We start from the raw sequence: 22706 nt of genomic DNA, 5'->3' as shown, positions 1-22706 counted from the left end.
TGTGTGCGTGTGCACGTGTGTACCTACCTATATGAGCCTCCACGTTCGGGGGGGGGATCAGCAAGCAACACGGGAGAGGTGGGGATGGTGACACACTTAAGACGCCCCAATGTGCACACTGCCTGGAAGTTCAGGACTCCATCCCCTCTGCGTGGTTTGCATTTCCCTTGGGGACTGGCCTTTTTGCCGGAAACAATGCTGCCGTTAATGAGCAGATCTGACCCCCATGTCCGGGGTGGCCAGGGACCCAGGCTGGGGACCCATTTCTTGGGCCCCCTTCAGCATCCTGGTTGCTGCTGCCCACTGAATCGGAGACCAACCGAGCAGCCAGATGGATGGGGCCTGGCTTGCATGGGTGACCCACGTGCATAGCCATTAAATCCAGTTCAGAAACCCTCCCGAGCCCTTTCCACTTGCTGAAAGGTGCGACTCTATGGCTCTACCCTCTGACCCATGTGGTCATGCAGTAGGAGAGGCACATGAGAAAAGGGTGGGCAGGGTAACAGAGGTCACCCCTCACTCTCTCTAGCTGCCCACCCACCCCTCCAGTCATGCCACATGCACTCTGGTGCTGTCCCCTAGGGCAGGGGTCCCAAACTTTCCCATAAAGGGCTACACAGAAAGTATTTTAGGCTTTTGGGCCACACCACTCAACTCTGCCTTTGTAGCACAAAGGCAGCCTTAGACAACGTGTAAATGAATGGACATGGCCTTGTGCCAATAAAACTTTATTTACAATGTCAGTCAGTGGGCGGGACGTGGCCCAGTTTACTGACCTCTGCTCCAAGGCCTTGCTACGCTGAATGTGGCATCAGCGGCCCCAGGAGCAGGTGAGACGCAGGATCTCAGCCCCTTGGGTGGGAGGCCGGCTGAGTCAGGATCTGTATTTAACACCATCTCCAGAGGGAATTTGTTGCCATGGGGGAGAGAAGAAGCAGGGCTGTCCAGGACCAGCCTCACAGTTGCACAAGGAGGATGCCTGCCCTTAAGGAGAGAGCAGTTAATGACTGCCTGTATCCCCCGAATAAACCTTCCCTGGGATCTTTGTGTAGAAGAGGAAACTGAGGCAAAGCGAGTGTGTCCATGTCCTGGGGCACAGGCTGGGGGTATAAAGTTATACAAATGTGTTCTCAAAGGTCTGGAGCCCAGGAGCCAATGGCAAGGTGTCTTCAGGGCTGCGCTCCCTCCAGAGGATCCAGGGAGGATACCTCCTTGTCTGCTCCAGCTCTTGGTGCCTGCAGTCCCTCGGCTTATGGCCGCATCCCTCTGGCCTCTGCTTCCATCTTCACGTGGATTTCTTCCCTGTTCTCTCTGTGTCCTCTTCTCCTGTATGCCTTATAAGGGATAACCAGGCATTGCTTTGAGGGCCCGCCCTGGATCTAGGATAACGTCATCTCCAGATCCTTAAGTAATTCATTAAATCTGTAAAGACCCGATTTCCAAATAAGGTTTTATTCTGAGGTTCTGGGCGGACGTGGATTCTGGGGGGACACTGTTCAATCCACTACAGAAAGACCAAATCACGTGTCCCAGTGTCGGCTGTCTTGAGGCTGGTGAAGTGTGCGGTTAAGACTGTGCCTCTGAGTGCGTGGCCACCTCCCTGTGTGATGGCCCGGTCGGGGGACTGGCTGAAGGGTGTAGGGTGAGGGAGGCAAAAAATAGAAAAAGAGGCTGTGGCTCTGGAGTCAGCTGTGAGGTGGATTGTGATTTTACAAATGTAGGGGAGGCTCTGGGCCTCCCGACCCTAAGTGACCCCCTGGCGTGCCTGAGTGTCACAAAGCTCAGAAGGTGTAGTAGCTTCCTGGGGCCCCCATGATACTGTCTCACAGACTGGGGGTGTTTAAACAACAGAGTTTATCCTCTCACTGTTCTGGAGGCCAGAAGTTGAGGCCAGTGTTGGCAGGGCCGTGCTCCCTCTGAAGGAGCTGGGGAAGCATCCGTCCTGGGCGCTCTCCTGGCTTCCAGTAGATCCTTGGCTTGTGGCAGCATCACTCCGGTCTTCTGCCTGTGTGTGTCTGTGTCCAAATTTCCCCTGTTGACAAGGACTCCAGTCATACTGGATTAGGGGCCACCCTCCTCCAGCATGACCGCCTCTTAGCGAATTACAGCTGCAACGACCCTATTTCCAAACAAGGTCATGTTCCAGGGCAGTGGGGATCAGGGCTTCAGCATCTGTGTTTGGATGGGGGGACACAGTTCAGCCCCATAACGTGGAGCAAACCCCGCTGCCTGTGAGTGGGGTCTCCCGAGCTCTCTGTGCCCCGCACCCCACCCTCCCTAACATCCCAGGTCTGAATGGGCAGAGCTTGCCCTTCGGGTTGAGGAGGGACAGAGCTGAGATTTGGCTGAGAAGACGGTGCTGAGAAGAGTGAAGGTAGCTGGATGCATCCGCTGGGGTCTAGATCTGGCTGCCGTGTGACCGTGTTAGGCCTCAGCCTCCCTCCGTCTTCCCATCTGCAGCACTGGGCTCTCAAGTTCGAGCCTCCAAAAGCAAAGGGAGTTCTCAACGGAGGAACTTGCCCCCAGATGTGGCCAACCCAGGGATGGGACAGCGCTAGCTGAGGCTAATGTCAGGAGACGTTATCCAACGTCAAGTCCCTTTTGGAGGCTGCAGACAGCAGAGTGCATGTCATCATCCCAGGACCATGGTTCCACGGCCACTGGCCAATGCATGCAGAGAAAGGACAGCAGTACTCCAGTGGGCTATTCAGGGGAGCAGCTAAAGCACAGGCCCGAAGAAAGCCTGCTTGGGTTCGAGTCCCATGTTTGCTGAGTCTCGGCTGTGTGTGCATAAAGGGTTAAGCTTGCTCAAAGGAAATTTCTTTTTTTTTTTAAATTTATTTATTTTAATTTATTATTTTTGGTTGTGTTGGGTCTTCATTGCTGCACACAGGCTTTCTCTATTTGCGGCGGTGGGGGGAGGCTGCTCTTCGTTGCGGTGCGCGGGCTTCTCCTTGCGGTGGCTTCTCTTGTTGCCAAGCACAGGCTCTAGAGCACATAGGCTTCAGTAGGTGCAGCATGTGGGCTCAGTAGTTGCGGCTCGTGGGCTCTAGAGCGCAGGCTCAGTAGTTGTGGCGCACGGGCTTAGTTGCTCCACGGTATGTGGGATCTTCCCAGAGCAGGGCTCGAACCCACGTCCCCTGCATTAGCAGGCAGATTCTTAACCACCGCCACTAGGGAAGCCCTCAAAGGAAATTTCTTGACCCCACCTCCTGGGAGGTCATCTCTCAACCCTTGGAATGTCCTGCCTGATAAGAGGGTCTTTGTTTACCTGGGACCTTGGACAGGCCACACAGCCTATGCTAATAAGGGGATTTACGGTGGGGGCCTTGGGCTACTGTGTCGGCTGACCTCTGGACGGGCTGGAAACCAAGGCCAGCCACATGTGGGAAGTCAGCCATGTGGACGTGACGAAGCACCAACCAAGAATCTGGACAGCCAGGCTCAGGGGATCTTCACTGGCCAGCCATACCCCATGCATGTTGTCACCATGGTCACTGGGAGGAATCAGTGCTGTCCATGACTCCACTGGCAGGATGACTGGAAGCTCCTGGTCTCTCCTGGACTCTTCCCGTTGCTGACTTTAATCTGTAGCCTTTAACTGTAATAAACCGTACCTGGAGTATAACAGCTTTGTTGAATGCTGTGGGTCCTTCTAGGGAATTATTGAACCTGAGAGTGGCCTTGGAGACCTCGCAGGCTGCACTGTGCAACCTCCCTGTGGAAACGGGGAGCATTTTTGTGCCCACTTCATGCGGTGGTGCTGAGCTACATGTGAACTAATTCACTGAGAACCACGGGTGGCATCACTGCCAACAAGAGTCACTTCACTGCATGGATTGGCTCGGCGGCCCACGAGTCAGTCCTGCACCCCTGCCCTTAGCCCCGTCTCTGCTATTAGTGAGGATGGAGCTGGAGGGAGAAGAGGGGTCATAACAGGGAAAGGACCATATTTCTCACGTTGCAGCCAGAGAGGGTGTCATCTCCGGATGTGTCTGACCCACCAACCTCATGCTACCTCAATGATGGTGTCTGGGGAAGTCAGTTCAGATGGTGCGACGTGGGTTTGAGGAGTGGACACCCGTTTCTTGTCGTTCACGCATTTCTCCTGTTAGCAGACAGCCTCAGCACCTTTGATGTTTGGGTCCAGATCTTTCTTTCTTATGGGGCCATCCTGTGCATTGTAGGATGTCTGCCGGCATCTTTGATCTCTACCCACTAGATGCCAGTGGGACCACCCCCATCCCCTGTGCCTTCTGACATGTTCAAACATCTCTGGCTGAGGACCTGGTGGCAGCCTGGCTCTGAGGTCCTTATGGGGTGATTCCTTGAGGTGTCAGCACAGCTGTTTCCTGGGTGAGCCTGTGTTCTCTCCACTGACGTCCTGCCCTGGGCTGGAGGGACTTCCAATGGGTCGACACATCATCTCAGCAGAGTCTTGGCTTCAAGCATGTCCATCACTCACCCCGTGGAAGGCTCTTCAGGGTCACTCAAAATGGTGTCTTCGTGACCCCACCACCAAGCAGGTGTCCTTGTTCTTCTGTGAACACCCCAGTTTTAGAAGGTACATTTTCCCTCAACAGCCTGCCCCCCACCCCCCAGGTGGCCGACTGCCTCAGAAAGAGCCCCTCATCCTTGGGGTGCCTCTTCCTCAAGAAAATGGGGCTGGCCTCTCGCCTGCCCCGCCATGGATGCTGAGAGCTTCACCATGTTCCCAGAGACCATTTGTCAAAGACGTCCTGTGCAGTCAACATTTTGCAGTGTTTGTGGAAAAGGAATGGTCTCTTTGCGGTGGAATTGGCATTGCGGGCACTCACTGTCACCTGTCCAACACCTAGAGACAGACATTCTTGGATGCATTTGTCAATGGATCTTTGTTTCCATAATGCAGGCACACGAGAGCCCTGCTTTGTAAATGAGCCACTATAAACCCAGAAATGCCATCTCTTTGCCTCAATTCCAGGCCCTTGTTCCTCCCTCCATCCAAGGGTACCTACCACGCCACCCCTCCAGGACTAGAGGGAAGGTCTCTTGCAGTGGTCCTGCAGTGGTTGGTTCCTCACATGGACAGTTAATTCGGCTCCATTTAGTAAGAAATTCATCCAGACCAGAGATGGATTACCAAGCTCTGCATCAATCAATAGGGCTTTTATGGTTATATTTGTGGTGGTTTGTAATAAGATCAGGCCCCGAAGATTGATGGGGAAATTGGTAATCCATCTGTCGTCATCCATTATTCTGGGTATAATTTTTCATTATCTGCATGGCAGCTGATTCCTAGCACATTAGTATACAGTGGCAATTACCAGGAGCAGAAAGAACCCCTAAATTAGCAGGAACAATCACACCTGTCAGGAAAGGGAAGCAAGACTCCCCACACAGCTTGCTCTGTGCTCTGGAACCATGTCTGAATGGCAAAGAGTTTGAAGATTAATTCAATATTGACCTTGGAAGGTGGAGAGGAGAAAGTGGGTTGTTTTTTCCCCTTTCTTAGGGATCTAGAGTGCATGTTCCCTTAAAGTAACCACCTTGTCAACCCAATCACAGCCCACCTAACAGCTGGCACAAAGGCTATTTGAGGATGGCCTTGCCCAGGATCAGTAAAGTTTATGTCACAGATGTTCCTGTCTGCGTTATTTAATGAGCACCAAAGACCTGACCAGAGGGAACAACTGGTGTGAGTGTTGAAGGTGTGAGTGTTGAGAGAAATTATTCAAGAAGAAGAGAAGTTTGGAGGATGCCCTCTTAAGAACAGTCCCATTTGTGGCAGGGAAAGCCCTGTCCGTAGACCAGTGGAGTAAGGTCTCTCTCAACGCAAGGATTCTATGATCTGAACATTTTTTTAAATTAATTTTTATTGGAGCATAGTTAATTTACAATGTTGTGTTAGTTTCAGGTGTACAGCAAAGTGAATCAGTTATACATATACATACATCCACTCTTTTTTAGATTCTTTTCCCATATAGGTCATTACAGAGTACAGAGTAGTTCCCTGTGCTCTACAGAAGGTCCTTACTGTCTTTTACACAATGAGGTTCCTTTTCAACCTAATGGAAAAATTGAGATAGACACATAACTGAATTATTTCTGAGGGCCATTGGAGGGGCTCAATTGGTAGGATTCTCACTGATCTTCACTCTCCAAAAAATCAAGAATCCTGTTATTGAGTATCACAGAGTGATCTATTCTCAAGCTGGCTTCACATGGACATACCCAGTAGGGCGAAACTGCCCACTGCTGGTTGTTATGGACCCACTTGATAAGACAGAGGCTTGGCTGTATTTGAAATTACCTTGACAGTGGCCAGTGAAGGTCCCAGAAGACTGTAGACCTTTGATTGTAGAGCAGGAAGGTTCTACAGAACCAAAAGTTGGGAGTTTGAGTCCCAACTTTAACCAACCATTCAAAATAGATTCTATACTTCTGTTTAGTTGATCAGCCACACCACCTTCAGCTATTCACCTAAATCAGGTTCTGCAGACTATAGCCCATGAGCCAAATCTGGCCATTGTATGTTTTTGTGAATAAAGTGTTATTGGCACACAGCTGTGCTTATTGGTGTGCCTATGGCCCACGGCTTCTCTTATGCAGGGTTGAGAAGTTGCAGCAGAAACCATACTACCCGCAAAGCCTAAAATATTTACTATCTGGCTCTTCATGGCAAGGTTTGCCTACCCAGGATCCACACAAACTTCAGGGACTTACAAAGATGGGGAAACAACTCCTGGCATTTGGGGAGGCCTGAAGGATAGGACAGATGCTTGAAACACTACCCAACTTTCTTGAGTGGTTCTATTATCTTCTTAGGAGCGACCTCCCAAAGAGAGGAAAAGGATGAGGCATCCTTACGGGGTTTCCATCTTTCAATCTGCTTCCTACAAATATCATTCTTACCACGTGAAGACCCGGTCCTTGTTCAACCATCATGACTGTGGGGTCTGTGGGGTCTTCTTGTAGCCATCGATTCCTTATGTCTGGGGCCCAATGACCCATCAAAATGCATGGGCCAGGCGTGGAAGCACAAGGCTGTTTGTTTGCTTTGCAAGGAAAATACGTGAGGAGCAGTAAGGAGTTTGCCTCTAACCAGTTTTGTTACCAAGAATGTGGTTACAGATTTGTTCATCTGAAGTTCGATGTTTGATTTTTCCCTGGAACTCCAGTGTAGAGAATTGCCTTGTATCCTGGCTCTGCAGGATAGGCAGTGGATTAAATTGATCATGGGTGTGAAGACAGGCGTAGAGAAGTCTTTCTAGAGAGCATAGCTGTTATATTATTCTTGTATTTCTGCCCAGATGATCCTAGCTGGTTATTAACCTACATATCATTTTTTTCCAAATTTTAACTTGGCAAGTCCTATGGAGAAATTTCACACAGAAGGCAGGAGAAGGACCTCCAGAACAAGGCAGATATTGGAATTATGTCATTACCTTTCTACCTGCTCCCCTAGTTTTTTATTCTCTACTTTTCAGATATCAATTTAATAATATGCCACACAGCTGCTCTTGTAAGGTACTGTGTCAGGCATTATGTGTGTGGTGGGGCGGGCGTGTAGGGGTGGATATAAAGATGGTGAAGATTTGGCTCTTTCTTAAGGGCCTCAAAGATTCATGAGAACCTCAGGCAAAGGGCTGGTCTTCTATTCTTGCAGTCGTCAGTGAGGGGGTCCCTTGAGCCAACTGTCTTCCCCTCTGGGCCTCAGTTTCTTTCATCCACCAGAAGGAGAGAATCAATGCTTTCCCATCCTCACCCACAGAGGGATTGGGAGAGAATTAAACATCTAAGATACAGCTGTTCATGGAACACTTCCCTTCCAAGGACTTTGGTCACTGCAAATACTCAACTCAACAGAAGAATTCCCTGGGTAACAAGATGTGAGGTCAAAAATCCGGTGATGGCCTGGGCCTTCTCTGGCCCTGCAGACATTAGAGCATGGACCACAGAGTGCCCTGCTCTTCCAAGGGAACTCTCAGCGCCTCTAGCTGGGCTTGGCCTGAATTTGGACAAATCCCTACTACTCCTGTTGGCTCATTCCCATTCAGTGTGCTCGTTTACACTCCATAGATGTTGAATTGTCCTGACCCAGAAGATGGCATGTTTAGCCCAAGAAACAATGGTTTAGTTCTTGCCATGGAGTTTGGGGGTGTGACCTGCCAAGCTGGCTGAGAGGCTTTTGGAATGAGCCTGGAGCACTCCTTAAGAGATCTATCCATGGAAGGGGTGGTTAGGCTCAACCACCAGCCTCCATAATTTAGAAGATTATTCTCCTCAAGAATATAGAGGGTAGAGGTGCCAGCCTCTCTCTTGGAAGATGCAAGGACCCCCAGATCAAAGCCAAAACTGAGATGAACAAAGTCTGAGCTCAAAATCATACAATACTACTGCTCTTAGTATGGGCTTTGGGACCAGCACGTTCTATATGCCCCAAGGAATTTACACAAACTTGCCCAGATGATTTTCACTTCCATAGTTTATGATGATTGTATCTGCCTCTGAGGGTCGTTGCCAGGAATAAATGGGATAATACACACCTGACAATTGCTAATACTTGTTGAGCATACTTGTGATCACCATCATCACTACCAACATCAATATGATCACGATCACCTTCATTATCACCATCAGCTCACCACCATCATCACCACCACCATTCACCATCACCATCATCACCATCGTCACCACCATCACCACCATCACCATCATCACCATCACCATCATCACCACTTTCTCAACATCACCACCATCACCATCATCACCATCACCATCACCATCACCATCACCATCACCACCATCACCAACTCCATCATCAATATCACCATCACCACCATCACCATCACCATCACCATCATCACAGGGAGCACAGACACAGGAGGAGCACATACTCTTCATGACAGCATGGCCATCTCTTGACTGGACCAGAAGGATTGTGTAGATGGAGGGTGAGGAAGACTGAGCAGGCATCTTTCCTGGTTGTCCGTTAAACTGGACATCCATTTCAACCTCCCTCTGCCAACAAAGTCTGAGTTGGGTCTCAGGGAAGCTGGTGAATACATAGAGATTACTGAGGCAGCTGGGCACTTCATGGTGAGATAGAGGGTGGTCCCTATTGGCATAACTAGCTTTCAGCCCCACTGGCAAGCTGATTTGGCAGTCCTAGAGGGAAGGCAAGCCGGCTCAGAAATTTGTAGTACATGCCACATATTGGGCACAGGTGCATGGGAAGCCATTGGCCAGAACCAACAGTGAACACTGCCACTTAAAAAAATGTGCACCAGAGAATCTGTTCCTGAGGGTGGACACCATGGCTGAGTTAGTCAAAACTGTCACTGACTGGCATGCAATAGGTGCTTAGTAAATTATTCTTGAATCAATGGGTAAAAGAATGAATGAAGGGAGGCCCATGGCATTCATGGATTTTTCTCGTTTTCCAAGTGGTGCCTACCCTGCGGACTCAGGAAGGGAATTCCTTGGGACAAACAGAAATAGCCTGGAAGAGAGGCCGCCAGGAAGAGAAAGCTTGTTTTCTGGTCATGCCAACTTTGAATCATTTATTAACAACTCCCCCCATGAGGATCATATTCGGTAGAGAGGTAACACTGTTTGTGAGACTGTGTCCTTGAGAGGCCACCAGAAAAATCTTACACTCTGAAACCCTCCACACTGGACCATGCACACGTGGTGTTCTCACCCCAGGACACGCCAGGTTCTCAAGTGTGATGGGTAGGCCTCTGCACATGGATGTCTGGAGTGGAGAGAGACAGACGCTCAAATGGCGGAGGTGAAAGAACATGGGGAGTCAGCACTCCCAGGGGGCAGGGTGCTGCCACTTGCAGGGGTCTCTGCAGAGCCCCTCACAGCCTTTGGCCCCCAGCTCCTCAGGTGTGGTTCTTGCTGACGGGAGGAGGGTGGGGCCAGAGCCCTGGACCTTTCAAGTGTCCCTCACTGACCAGCAGATTCAGCCCTAGTGTCCACGTCCCAGAAAGGATGTAACAGATGAATTGTCTGGAACCTAGCCAGGGAGGGGACAAGAGGTGTTACCGGCCTGTCTTTTCTCTCTCCCTCTGCATCTGTGGTTGATGAAAGATGATACAGGAGGAGGGGTGCAGAGGAGAGAATTCCTGTCCTCTGCCATCCTGGTCCTCGTGTGGGGTTTGCAGACAGCTCTTGGTCAGGGCTCTGGCTGCTTCTGGAGTGGCCAGTCCTGCTGTCCCTGTCCTGCCATTTCCCCTGTCCCCTCCCCCAACCACGTATATACACACACAAGTGGAGACAGAGCCGCGAGGCCAGACTGCAGATCCTCTTCTGGGACTTCAGGAAGCATCTGCGGCTGGGCCTGGATCTTTTATTCCCTGGAAGCTCATCTGGCAGTGAACTTCTTGGAAAGTATTCTGGAAAGGGGAAGATGCTCCCCAGTGATCCAAGTGCCTGAGTCTATAAGGGTGTCAACATACATGTCTCTCTTCCCCACCTTCCCAGTAAATCCTGGGCCATCCTGGCTCCTCCTGGGTCTGGCCAAACCCTGCTCCCACTTGCAGGCCAGCTGCCCTGGTGCCCAGACTTGAGAAGCAGAACTTACCCAGGTTGGGAGGAGAGAAAGGAGGGGTGACAGTGCTTACCTGTGCCAGGTGAAGGGCTCGGCAGGTGCAAGAAAGGACACAGCTGCCCAGGGGCCGGGTCATAGCTCAGGGACTGAGAGAGGCCAGGCTGGGGCTTCCCTTCCTGGGCTCCAGGTGAGAGCAGCCCCGGTACCCACAGCATGTGGCAGGCCCTGTCAACGTGGGCCCCCTGCCAGGGTGTGTGCACAGGATGGGACCCGGGATTCAGAGCCGGGTTGATGGGACAGGTCGCCACACCCCCCTTCCTGGGCCCCTTCATCTCATGCCCCTGGTTTCATTGCCCCCCTCCCCCTTTCTCTGTTTCCAGGTTTGGCGGTCCATCAGATCATCACCATCACCGTCTCCCTCATCATGGTCATAGCTGCTCTGATTACAACTCTTGTCTTAAAAAACTGGTAAGGATCCTCGGCCCTTCTGGCCTGGAAACGGGGATCAGTAGGGGTCCCCGGGGAAGCTCGCACAGAAAAGTCCTTACTTTTCAAACGCGATCTCGGCTCACAGCCCAGGGAATTGTTTCTCTGTTTGGGATGGAGAACAGCATGCAGCTCCTGATCTGCTAAACCCTCTCACCTTTGCCCCGGGCAGCTTGGCTGGCTGGTGAGGGTGTCGCTCCCTGACACTGCCTTTCTGGTGGCTTTCTCTGCAGCAGGACACGAGCCCGGCCTCCTTGACTTAGTTCCTCAGGCAGCAGGTGTCCTGTTCCCAAAGCCCATCCCTTGGATCCCAGTGCCCCTTTGAATGTCACCCTCCCAGCGCAGTTTATCCTTATTTCCCACCAGCAGCCTGGGTGGGATCCCTGCCTGCCCCTCCTTGTCCTGGGCTGTCCTGGTCTCTTTCTCCTGCCTTCTTCTCACAGCCGTTCTGTGTCTGCTGAACTAGGTTACTGCTTTGCTCCAGGCGGCCTGTCTTTGCCTATTTCCTCCTGGAAATTGGCCTACTTTGAGGTTGGCCTTGGCTGGGTGTACACACCTGCTACACCCCTGGGAAAATCAGGGAGCTTCTGGCTAACCCTGCTGCTCGCATGCCTCCCAGGCCCCTGTCTGCCTGCAGTCACTCCTCCAGCAAACGAGGCTCCTGTTAACATCAAAGCTGAACGGCCCTTGTAGAGTCATACGCCCAAATCATCCCCCTGCTGACCAGTGGTGGGAAGTCAGACAGGCTGATGGGAGGGAGCTGCCCTCCCATCCTTCTGTTACCTGGAGCCTCCAGGTAACAGAAATGCATGGAAATGCAAGAGAAAGCCAGTCTCCAGGATTAGAGAGGGTGGGGAGGGGAGTGGCATCACCCAGAACAGACCAGCGAGGCCTTGACGCTCCTGATGGCCGGCAGTCCCAGGACCCGGGGCATTTTCTGCGGCAGATGACAAGGATAACTGTGAGCTCCCAACAGGGCATCTTGGGCAAGGCTGGCTGTCCAGAGAAGGGGCTCCGGAGCCCTGGACCACAGGGATGTTTAGCGGGTCCAGTCCCGCTGGCCATCTTGGTGAGGGAAAGCCCCTCCCCCAGAGGAGTCCTCGGACTTTGTGACTTTGTAATAGGCAGGCAAGCTTCCTCTTGGTTTGCCCACACTTTTGGGTTTACAGCAAACCCTCAAAGAGTCCTTTGGGAAGGACAACTCAGGGCGGTGGATGAGTGGTTCCATGACCTTGGGGGTGTCCCCTGGCTTTCACATCCATCTTCTTACCTCCATTTATGGGTGGATCTTCCCCACCAGCAATCAGGATTTCTCTCATTGGGAAGACGAGGCAGGAAGTTAACACAATTTATGGGGAGACGGGCTCACACTCCCGCCCCTTGCAGAGCCCCCTCGCTTCGCAAAGGCTCTGAGCGTGAATGGGGGGGAAAGGAGGAGAACTGGTGTCCTGATGAGGTGCCCCCCGTCTCCTCCTCTCTTCCCTCCTCTGTGGGGATAGCGCTTCCTTCCATCCTTGTGAACTTGCCCCTCCGGGGGTCGGGAGGGGTCCCTGCGTACCTTCTCCATCAAATCCCTTGGCCAACAAGGGTGGGACCCCCGTGTCTGGTCTACACAGTGTCTGGAAGCCTCTGTGGTCCAGAAGAACAGGGAATTAAGGTGGGTACTTCCCGGGGCACAAAGCACAGTTCTCTCCATAGGTCCCGATGGTCCAGTTTCATTTCCAACTTGTGAGCCTGGGCAGAGGAGGGGCTGAGGATAAGGGTTCCCCAGTTTTAACTCTCCCCAAAGATAATTGCATGGTCCATTCCAAATGAACGATGGCCACCCCGACCTGTGCACATGGCTTTCCCCATGGGCACCCATCACAGTTTCCATTCCATCCAGGTGTTCCTGGGGAAACTGAGTCAGCGCCTCTGCCCAAGCTGACATTCTTTGGCCAAACCAGGCCTCCGCTCTCTGATAACACAGGTCAACCCCTTACCTTCTAATCCTCCCAGCAATAATGGCCGCATTTAAAACTCAAATTTTATTTTATTTTTTTTTTTGAAAAAAGAGCTGATTGCTTGATTGTGGTTGATCTTTCTGAAGAGGCTAGGAATTACCATTTAATATTAAATGATGTATAATTCATGCCTGGAGATAAAGGTTCCACAGTGTAAGCACTGGAGGTGTTTGTGGGTCTCGGCATCTGCCCATCCCCCCACCCCCACCCTGACTCCTCTCTCCTCCAGCTGCGCCCAGAGCGGGAACCCTCGTAGGAACAGCCACCAGCGGAAGGCAAACCATCAGGAGGAGAGCTGCCAGAACCTGACGGACTTCACGACCGCCCGGGTGCCCAGCAGCCTGGACATCTTCACGGCCTATAACGAAACCCTCCAGTGTTCACACGAGTGTGTCCGGGCGTCTGTGCCCGTGTACACCGACGAGACGCTGCACCCAGCCGGGGAGTACAAATCCACGTTTAACGGGAACCGGTAAGCACAGGCTTGGGCCAGACCCGGCCGCTGTCCCCTCCTGGGGATGCAGGGGCTGTTTATCTGTGTCAGGCGGCCTTCCCATCTCTTTGTGATGGTCCAAGCAAACGCAGGCAGCTAAGTTTGCTGAGAAGAGACCAGAGGGGCACAGTAGACGTAAAATGGTGCTAAGACATCCAGCAGCCAGGGTTCACTTCCAGACCCCTGCGCTTGGTGGACGGACTTGTCTTACCCGGCCCTGGATCCCGCATGGCGGAGGCTGAGCGGGCATTATGGTGCAGAATCCAAAGCCAGCCTCACAGTCTCAAGCCTCCCAAATGTCAACAAATCACGATTGGTCCCCTCCCCGGTCAATATCTCTGAACCCCCATCACTAAAATGTCAGCAGCAAATCTCGCAAAGATATCAAATACCAACCAGACTCCCGGTTATTAAACACTCCTTTTTATGAATCATATGTAATCCCTCAAAGAAGACATGCCTCTAAAACCATCCCTGGGAATATTTAAGAAACCCTTGAGTCAGCTTCTGAAGGTTTATCCGGAATTAGATTAAAACATCAATAGCTATTTTTTTTTTTAAAGGGAGCACACACTCATGCATCATTTTGTAAATTAAAAGAAAAAAGAATTCTCCAATAACTTAGAGATCTTAGGAAGAAATGAGCAGGACACCAGGCTGACTTGAGGGGCCCACAGTCAGTGGCAGGAGTGGCGGCTGGGGACACTGCCCAAGGTGCCCTACGGGTCTTCTCCCAGAACCCAGGTCGAGGAGACTCGGGGGGACCTTCAGCTGTTGTGCCCGTAGTTAATGTCACTTTGTCCTGTCCTGGAGAGCGAGTGGGTGTTCCTTAAACACCTTCTGCTTCTCCTCTCCTTGTGTCTCCACACCAGACTCTGCCGTATTGTCTATCTGAGATGCTCCCTCCCCAGAGGAGGAGGGTGGAGAAACCTCAGAGAGCAGAAACCTCAGGACCATCCTTCTAAATGACTTTGCTTTTACTCGACAGCATTTGGGGAGCTCGTGGGTTGCACTCCAGCCTTCCAGAAGGACGAATTCACAAAGAATTGGCAAAAGGATTTTCAAACCATTTCACTGAATGCGTGTGTGCCTGTCTGGATGTAAATCCCAGCCAACCAGTGCTTCAGGCTTTGGGGGAAGAGGGGGAAGGGAGTGGATGGGTCTTGGTGTTTCGCTGTGTCTCTCTCTGCCCCTATGTCATAGGAGAGCCCTGTCCACGTGCAGGGTGGGCATAGCTGGCTGGTGTGGAAGCGCTGGAGGGAACAGGTTCTTGCCCTGGGGCTGAAGGTGATGCTCTGTTGGTTCTCACTGGCCTTGGGAAATGGTAGCTCGGTCTCAAAGGGGATGAAACACCTGGTGGCAGGGGGCGTGTGCGTTTTAGGCATCAGGCCCTGCCCTCTCTAGAATGTGCAGTAAAGTGGGTAGAATCTCTGCCCTCAGAGGCAGAGACCCTGAGCTTTGCCTTGTCCTGGAAATCAAAAACTGAAATCTGGAGATGGTACCACCGTGGGTCTCAGCACCAGATTCCTCCCATGTGTGCATCCCTCAGGCTGCGTGTCCTCTGAGGCCTTCCAGGGTAGAAGGGAGCCCTGGGCAGCATGGGGAGGGGAGGCCAGTGGGTCCAGGCCGAGCATCACCTTCCTGGGATTCTTTTCGACTCGAGAAGCCAGTTTTCTGCCACAGGTCTGAGCCGGCCTGGTTGTCAGGTGTTATGTACCAGCCCTGGTGAGCCCGTTTTTCTGCTTACTGCAGACCCTCTTCTTCTGATCGGCATCTTATTCCTGTGGCCTTTGTGTCTGAGAAATGGTTTGAAATCTCCTGCTGACTGGCCGAAGGCTTTTTTACCTCCTGGGGGCAGGGCAGACGCCATGTGTCTGTTTTATGGTACGTACCTCTTTTATTGGACCTTGATTGGTTTTCCCTTGGCCTCCCCTTTCCCACCCCCGTCTCGCCTCTGGGATAACTGGGAGCCCTTCTGGACATGGCAGGTGAAATTCCAAGGGCATCACCGTTCTGGATGCAAACCAGAGGGTTGGGATTGTGGTCTCTCTGCTGCACTCGTTAGAAATGCCCCATGTCCTGGTGGAAGGGAGTAACAGACTCAGGAACCCCTGCTTGGCACCCTGGCCATTTCCGTCAGTGCCGTTCCATCCCCTAGGATGGCCTGTAGGGCAGGGAACACCAGTTCTGGAAACAAGCTACAAGTACACCTCTCATTTCCCGCAATGAGAAGAGATCAGGGCCCCAGCCAAGTGGGCAGACGTCATGCCTCCATCACATCTTTACACGGCGGGGAGAGGTGGGAGAACACAGAGTGGAATTAAAATACAATTTTGAAATATAAGTATAAGAGATAAGAAAGACAATGGTAAAGAAAGAAAGTGAAGAGTTGAGACATCTACTAATTTGAAGCCAGGGACCGGTACCAAAACAGGATGAGTTTTCCACGCTCTGCTGGATAGGAACATTTGGTTTGCTTTCAATGATATTGACTTCGATGCTCACGTTAAATTGCTTTCTTCTGTGCCGAACCTCCCAAACACGCGAGCTGCTGGGGGGAAGAGCATCTCACCCCGTGACTGCACATTCTGGATGCACAGTCAATAGAGGCGACCAGGGTTTTTGGTTTTTTATCGTTTTCTCTTCTGATGTTATAGGTTTTTCAAAGGATGACATCTGCTCATCCACACAGAGCATCTTTTTCCCCCCAGATATTCCTTCTAAGTGTGACGTCAGATTCCTGCCAGGAGTAGGGAACCCAATTTCTAGGCTTATTGATATTTAAAAATTTTTTTTCCTTACTTTTGCTCATCTTCTGATACGGGGACTGAGCGGAAAATGCCATTGTCAGAGTCAGGGGAGGGCCTGGGGCAAGGGTGGTGTCTTCTTGGGGTGTACATGGGACCCTCAGAGGCCTCTGCTTGCAACACTTAGCTGGGGTCCGGGGGCCCAACTGCTTTGAGAAGCAGGTGTGAATCAATCAGTTCCTAGCCCCAGACCTAGTGAGTTGCATCTTTTTGCTCCAAATCAAATCTCCAGCCCTCACTTCCTGTCCCAAAGCCAAAATGATCCACTTAGCTCTATGTTCAGCTGATGGATGAAGGAATATGATGAGATTAAAAGGGAAAGTGACCCTCCCCACCCAAAGGCCTTTGCTGAGATGTGCAGGTGAGGCAGGTAAGAGGAGGTCTGTCCCCAGCATTCAAGGGCCAGATGCCCTGGGCATGGCTCATCCACCAGAAATTTGTGACTTTGCCTGGATATGATTCCTCATTAAGGCCACGGGTGAGCTCCCTTTGGAGTTCTGACCAGGCCAGCGATGGGGAGCCTGCCCGTTAGCTGCGGAGTTCCTGCCTGCCTGATGACGCCTCTGCAGGGCGGCCAGGTGGGCACCAGCATCTCTGTAGGGATTTCAAAAATGCATAAACGCATAAGGCATTGACCTGGGAGATGCCAGCCGTGCGCATCAAAGACCTCTGCTCTCTTCCTCCAAGAGCTGCAGGCCTGCGGCCCTGGAGGTGGACATGCCTTCCACTCCAGGTAGCACCAACCTGGGGCGGGGTGGGGACAGTTCCCTAATGGGACATTCACATGGCAGCTCACTGGAGCACTCTTGATGTCTAGAGACTCATTCGGTCTTCTCAGCAGTGCATCTTACAGAGGAAACTGAGGCCCGGCGAGGGGAGGTGACTTGCCTGAGGGCAGTCAGGTTGTAAGTGGTAGGGCCACTTGACCCCAGGTCACGTGGCTCCAGGGCCATGCTCTGACCACCGGTCAGAGAGCCTTGACTGCCATCCCCCGTGGATGCCTCTGCCCCATTGTGTCCCCGGCCCGACCCCAAGTGGGAAGAGGCTTGGGTTGTGGGAGATGAGGGTGGGCTTTCCTGCTGGGGACACTCAGCCTGACTCTGCAGGGCAGGGACATTGCAGGTGGGAGGCCAGCCCCCGAGCCTCCAAAAGCCTGGGCCGAGGACCTCCTCATTCACATCGGAATATGGAGCCACCTCCCTGGCTTTAAAAGAAAATCAAACTGGGGGGGGAAAAGTGCTTTTATTCACGTCTTTGCTTCAGAAGACCTTCCTGTCCCATTAGCCTGTTTCTCTCTCCAGCAGCATGGGGCACAGAAGGAGTGGGGTAGGCTCTCCCCACGTGCCACCCTAGATGGCCCCGGGGACCATGTTCTCAGGAAAGTGTCTGGACCCCACTTCCCAGCTCCACCCGAGGAGCTATTTCAGGACCACCCCCATCTACAGGAGGGGGCACCTCTGTTGGAAGAGTTCAACCCACTCACGTGGATCTCAGGTGGGCAGTTTGGGGAGGTGAGAAGAGGCGACGGGACTTACTGGGAGTTTGGCCATGCTCAGACACCGTGCCTGCAGACTCGGGGCAACAGCTGCCTCCAGCCATCTCCTCCCGCAGACACGGACCAGGAAGACCCCGCGAGCAGCCTTGTTAGTCCTTGATAAATGCTTCCACATCCCTTCGCTGTGTCTCAGACGGATGGTTTATCACTCACTGGGAGGAAAGCATTTGGATTCAAAGTATCCCTGATGCTTACAATTAGTGCCTGGACATGAAGATGGAGTGGTGAAGAGCCAGGAAGACGGTTCAGATTTACTGGGGTTCTTATTGTCCCTTAAATAAATAGCAATTAATACGAAAACATTCAATTAAGGTTTAAGAGCCAGCGGAGATATTTATCTCTTGCATAACTGTTAAGCCTCTCCAAATGCATTTTTAATGATGCTACAGCAGTTTGTTACCGCCCCGTCTTGCATGCACATGCTAACCCACACGTACAGCTGGGACCTGAGCCCCGCCCAGTGCTGGGGCTTGTGCACACAGGTGACCCAGCCTGGGCAGAAGTTAAGCCTGTTTGCCTAGATTCAACCTCTACGAGAGATTCCGGCAAACTCTTGCCTCAAACCCCCTCCGTGGTGGAGCCTGATTGAATGCTCTGGACGAGACAAAATGAGGTGGCCTTTCCTGCTCCGAGGAAAGGGACCTTGGACACACACCTTTCATTGGCTCTTGGGCTAATTTCCTGTCATTTTTCACGTAGCGAGTAAACTTCAGAAAACCTCATCAGTGTTCAGATCTTTCTGTCTGCCAAGGCCACTTCATTCCGAACCCAGCCTGACAAGTCATAAAAGCTCTTGCATCTGAAGCAAGTGAGAAATAAATCATGTGTTATTATTATTTTCAAAAACACGCCAAAGATATAACTAATAAAACAAAAAAAAACAAGAAACGCACCTGAGCCTTCCCACTTTGTTCTAAAAAACACATTAACAGAATATCCAGCTTCTGTAAATCAAAGGAATGTTTTCTTCAAAGCAACATCCGGACCCTCCTGGAAACCATTCTCTCCCCAAGCTGAGAACCAGCACCAAGGAAACCGGTGGGGAAGAAGCTTTTTTCGGGAAGTGGAGAAACTAACTAGAGGCTCCACGCCCCAGGAGGCCTTGCTGCCTTCTGCCTGTTCCCTTTGTTCTGCAAAAGCTGATGCTGATCTTTAAGCCCAGGACCCCCTGTGTGGTTCGCAGCCCGGGGGTGCCCAGGAGCCGAGCATCCCCTTCTGGGCAGCAGAGGGCACTGGTTTCTCCCAAGTCAGAATTCATCCCGGATCCGATCGCTCAGATCTCTCAGCAGCCATAGCTTTGCTTTCTGGCCCAGAGTCTTGCATGCACACCCTCGCCGGGTACACAACCTCGCCGGTGCCCTTCTCCAAGCAGGACGCACCTCCCCCTCCCGCCCCTCCCAGGGTTATTGCCAGGCTGAGAGGCTCTTGCTCTGAGCCTTTGGAGCAGAAAAACCCGAGCCCTCCCCCACGAGCTGTAAGCAGCAGGGTTTCAGCTGGAAGGTAGGGCAGGCCTGGAAGATGGCCAGGTAGCCTCAGACCCGTCCTTCTTCTTGCAGGGGACAGTCACCTCTGCAGGAAGCCAGCACTGCTGTTCCAATGGCAACTCAAGGCGCAGAGTTGGAGCCATCGCTCCCTTGCTCCCTCGCTCTCTCTCTCCTTCTTTTTCACCCTGAGGTGCCAGATAGAAGCAGATGCTGGAAGGTTTGGAAGAGGCTTGGCCCCCATGTGGCCCAGGAGCCCCTCCATCCATCCTCCCAGACAGGCAACATGTGAAGGTCATTCCAGGCAGATAAGGGGATAAGGACAAAGCTCCTTTCACAGAGATGCCTCTTCTCTGAGTTTCATCCGGTGTTGATTTTTCTCCCCAGGCCAGGCTCCAAGCTGGCACCTGGGCAAACCTAGGTGGACCTGGCAGGCACCCTGTGACACTTGGGTGATATGTGACATATATATGCTCAGATACAAACCAGTGCAGGTCGTCCTGTGCCTGAGGAGCCATAGAACCGATGCTCTAACAGAAATGAAACAGAGAACATGTTTAGGAAAGGAGAGGGTATCCACAAAGGCCTCCCCAGGGAGGTGACCGTCAGCAGAAACTTGGGGGACTTCAGGTAGGAGATTTGCGATTTGAGGCCAGCGTGCCACCTGGAAGGGGGAGAGGGAGAGGGAGAGGGAGGGATGGGGGAAGAGGGGGTGGGACCTTGTCCTGAAGAATCTGAGGAGACACTGTAGAAGCACTGAAGACTTTTAAGTGGCAGATAATATCTGTTCGGAAAAACCCCCAGGAGACACTAGACCCAGGGAAGAAGCAGAAGCGGCACCTCCCTTGATCTGTCTGGTTAAGGTCACAAGAAAGGACAGGAGAGCAGCCCCAGGCTACAGTTCTCAAGGAAACCTTCCTTCTTAGGGGAGGAGGCCCTGTGGCTCACAGCCCCACCCTGGACCCGCCTGAGGGTGGAGAGGGGCGCGGTGGTCATCCTGCTGCTGGGACAGCGGGCAGCAGCTCAAGCCGGAGACTGTCCCAGCACGGGGCAAATGGTCACTAGGCCCAGCTTTTAGTGTCCCCATATTTTTTCAATGTATTTTTAAAAATTTTAAAATTGTAGTAAAATATACAGAACATAAAATTGATCATTTTAACTGTTTTTAACAGGACAATTCTCTGGCATTAAGTACATTCACAATTGCTTTGCACAGCCATCACCACCATCCATCTCCAGAACTCTTCATTTTCCCAAACTGATTTTCTGTCTCCCTTAAACACTAAACCCCTCCAGCCCCTAACACCCAGCATTCCACTCTTCATCTCCATGATGACTCTAGGGACCACATATAAGGGGGGATCACATAGGATTTGTCTCCACATTTTTTTAACTTTCAAAAGATTAGAAAGGGGCTTCCCTGGTGGCGCAGTGGTTGAGAGTCCGTCTGCCGATGCAGGGGACACGGGTTCATGCCCCGGTCCGGGAAGATCCCACATGCCGCGGAGCGGCTGGGCCCGTGAGCCATGGCCGCTGGGCCTGCGCGTCCAGAGCCTGTGCTCCGCAACGGCAGAGGCCACAGCAGTGGAAAGCCCGCGTACCACAAAAAAAAATGATTAGAAAACAGATAGACATACAAGAGGGACATTCCTCTCTGTTTTAACCACCTCCCACCCCCAAATCCTAGAAAGCAGAGGGGGCAGGAGGGGCCAGGGCACAGCTGGAATAATGCTGCCGAGAGTGGTCCAGCACACATCTGACGGGATGTCCGTTTCATCACACGCGATGACACCCCTGCTCACAGCAGGGCAGGCCATCCCACAGGAGATGAGTAGATGCCCCATGTTGGCCTCCTGGAGTTGCCCAAACAGGTGTCATTTAGAGGTAAAAGGCAAGGCAAGGTGATGAGCAGGGGCCCTGCCTTCCTCGTCCAGACTGGAAGGGGTCCTGAAGAGGGAATGGGCACTGCCACCCCCTCCCCACGTGGAATAGACTTTGGCATGCCAATGCCCTTGGAGAAGATGACGGAGTCAGTGCTGACCAGATGCTCTCCTGCGGGCTGCAAGTGTGTCCCCCCACCTGGATGCCCTTCAGCCCTCTGTCCTGTCGAGGATCATCCAGGGGGCTTATTTGATTCAGGAGAAAGAACCCTACCCCCTAGTCTCTTTCAAAGAAGGGTGCCATGACCTTCTTCTTTATACCATTTGAGGGTCCGCATTTCCTGCAGTGTGGGTGCAGGTTAGGGCTCTGAGTGACAGCAGAGAGAGGCATGGCCCCATCCTCATAATGGAGCTGCAGCTTTGAGCCAAAGCCCCTCCGGCCCGAGCCGTGGGGCGTCCCGACTCACCTGGCCGTGCCTGGGATGACTGTAGTGCTCTGAGTCCCTGGGGGATGCTGACTTCAGGGTCTGTCACTGAGGTAGGATGACTCTGGCGTCCCCATTTTCCGAGGTGGCACCCCAGGCTGGGCAAGAGCCACCGGCTTCTTTGCAGCCTTCTGACCTGGCCTGCAAGCATGGTGGTTCACGTTCTTTCTGTCTCCAGCAAGATCACCTCTTGGGGAGATCCGGGAGGTGGTTTTTCTGACGCAATCCATTAGCCTGTCCTGAGTCCCAGCCTCAGCGAGCGTCCAGCTGAGCAGTGGATTGAAATGGACTCCATTGCTTCCCACAGCCCCTCTGTAGAGCTGGCGGTCCCTCTGCCTGTGGTGGTGGGAGCTGAAAGGGAGCAAACAGGATGCTGGATGCATTCAGTCACCTGCAGGCCTGGGGTGCCACACCCCTTGTAAGTTAATGCTGGGGGTGGGCCAAGCACCCTCTTGTGAAGCCCAGACCCCCTCCCACGCAGGCAGGAGGACCACTCCATCAGTTACCGTAGTTAACACGAGGTTCCCCCCCCTGGATTCCTAGCATGTGTACCAGCCCCTGGTGACCAGGTCCAGTGAGACAGCCTTGGCATCCCCAGGACACTTGGGTGTCATTAGCCAGGGAGCTGTGCACCTGGGTCTCAGTGACGGAGGCTCAGAGGAGTTGCGTAGACACCTCCTGCCCTCAGCTCGCTGCCATTTAATCTCTCCTTGTTTTCTTTCCATGCAGGATTCCGTTGGTGAACCTGTAAAAAAAAAAAAAAATTACAAATTACAAAAAAACACAAAACCTAAAACTAAACTATCTAAGGGGAGTGTCCCCACACCTACCACTTCTGTTTGCCGGTGGGGAACTCACAGAGCAGGACGCTATAGGCCAAATATATTTTTATAAAAATGCTGACGCCTATGGGGAACTGCCTTCTCCGAGAGCTTCTTTGGGGAACAGAAAGAAGATGGTCCAAGAGAAAGAGCTG

The 22706-nt window shown here is 52.3% G+C and overlaps 1 protein-coding gene across 1 annotated transcript in view; it reads left to right on the top strand.

Moving 5' to 3' along the window:
• AJAP1 (adherens junctions associated protein 1) overlaps window positions 1-22494 on the top strand; it is a 114230-nt gene extending 91736 nt beyond the window's left edge. Inside the window, exons 3-6 of the mRNA XM_029230207.1 lie at window positions 10921-11008; window positions 13259-13501; window positions 15275-15406; window positions 22460-22494. Of these exons, the coding sequence (XP_029086040.1) occupies window positions 10921-11008; window positions 13259-13501; window positions 15275-15347 (404 nt within the window). The 3' untranslated portion in view covers window positions 15348-15406; window positions 22460-22494. The remainder of the gene's footprint in view (window positions 1-10920; window positions 11009-13258; window positions 13502-15274; window positions 15407-22459) is intronic.
• The last annotated feature ends 212 nt before the right edge of the window (window positions 22495-22706 follow it).

Source organism: Monodon monoceros, unplaced genomic scaffold (genome assembly GCF_005190385.1).
Source record: "Monodon monoceros isolate NGI ecotype Baffin Bay Population unplaced genomic scaffold, NGI_Narwhal_1 Super_Scaffold_18, whole genome shotgun sequence".
Taxonomy (NCBI): Eukaryota; Metazoa; Chordata; class Mammalia; order Artiodactyla; family Monodontidae; genus Monodon; species Monodon monoceros.
Note: the sequence above shows the minus strand (reverse complement) of the source record. Positions and strands in the feature narration are given on the sequence as shown.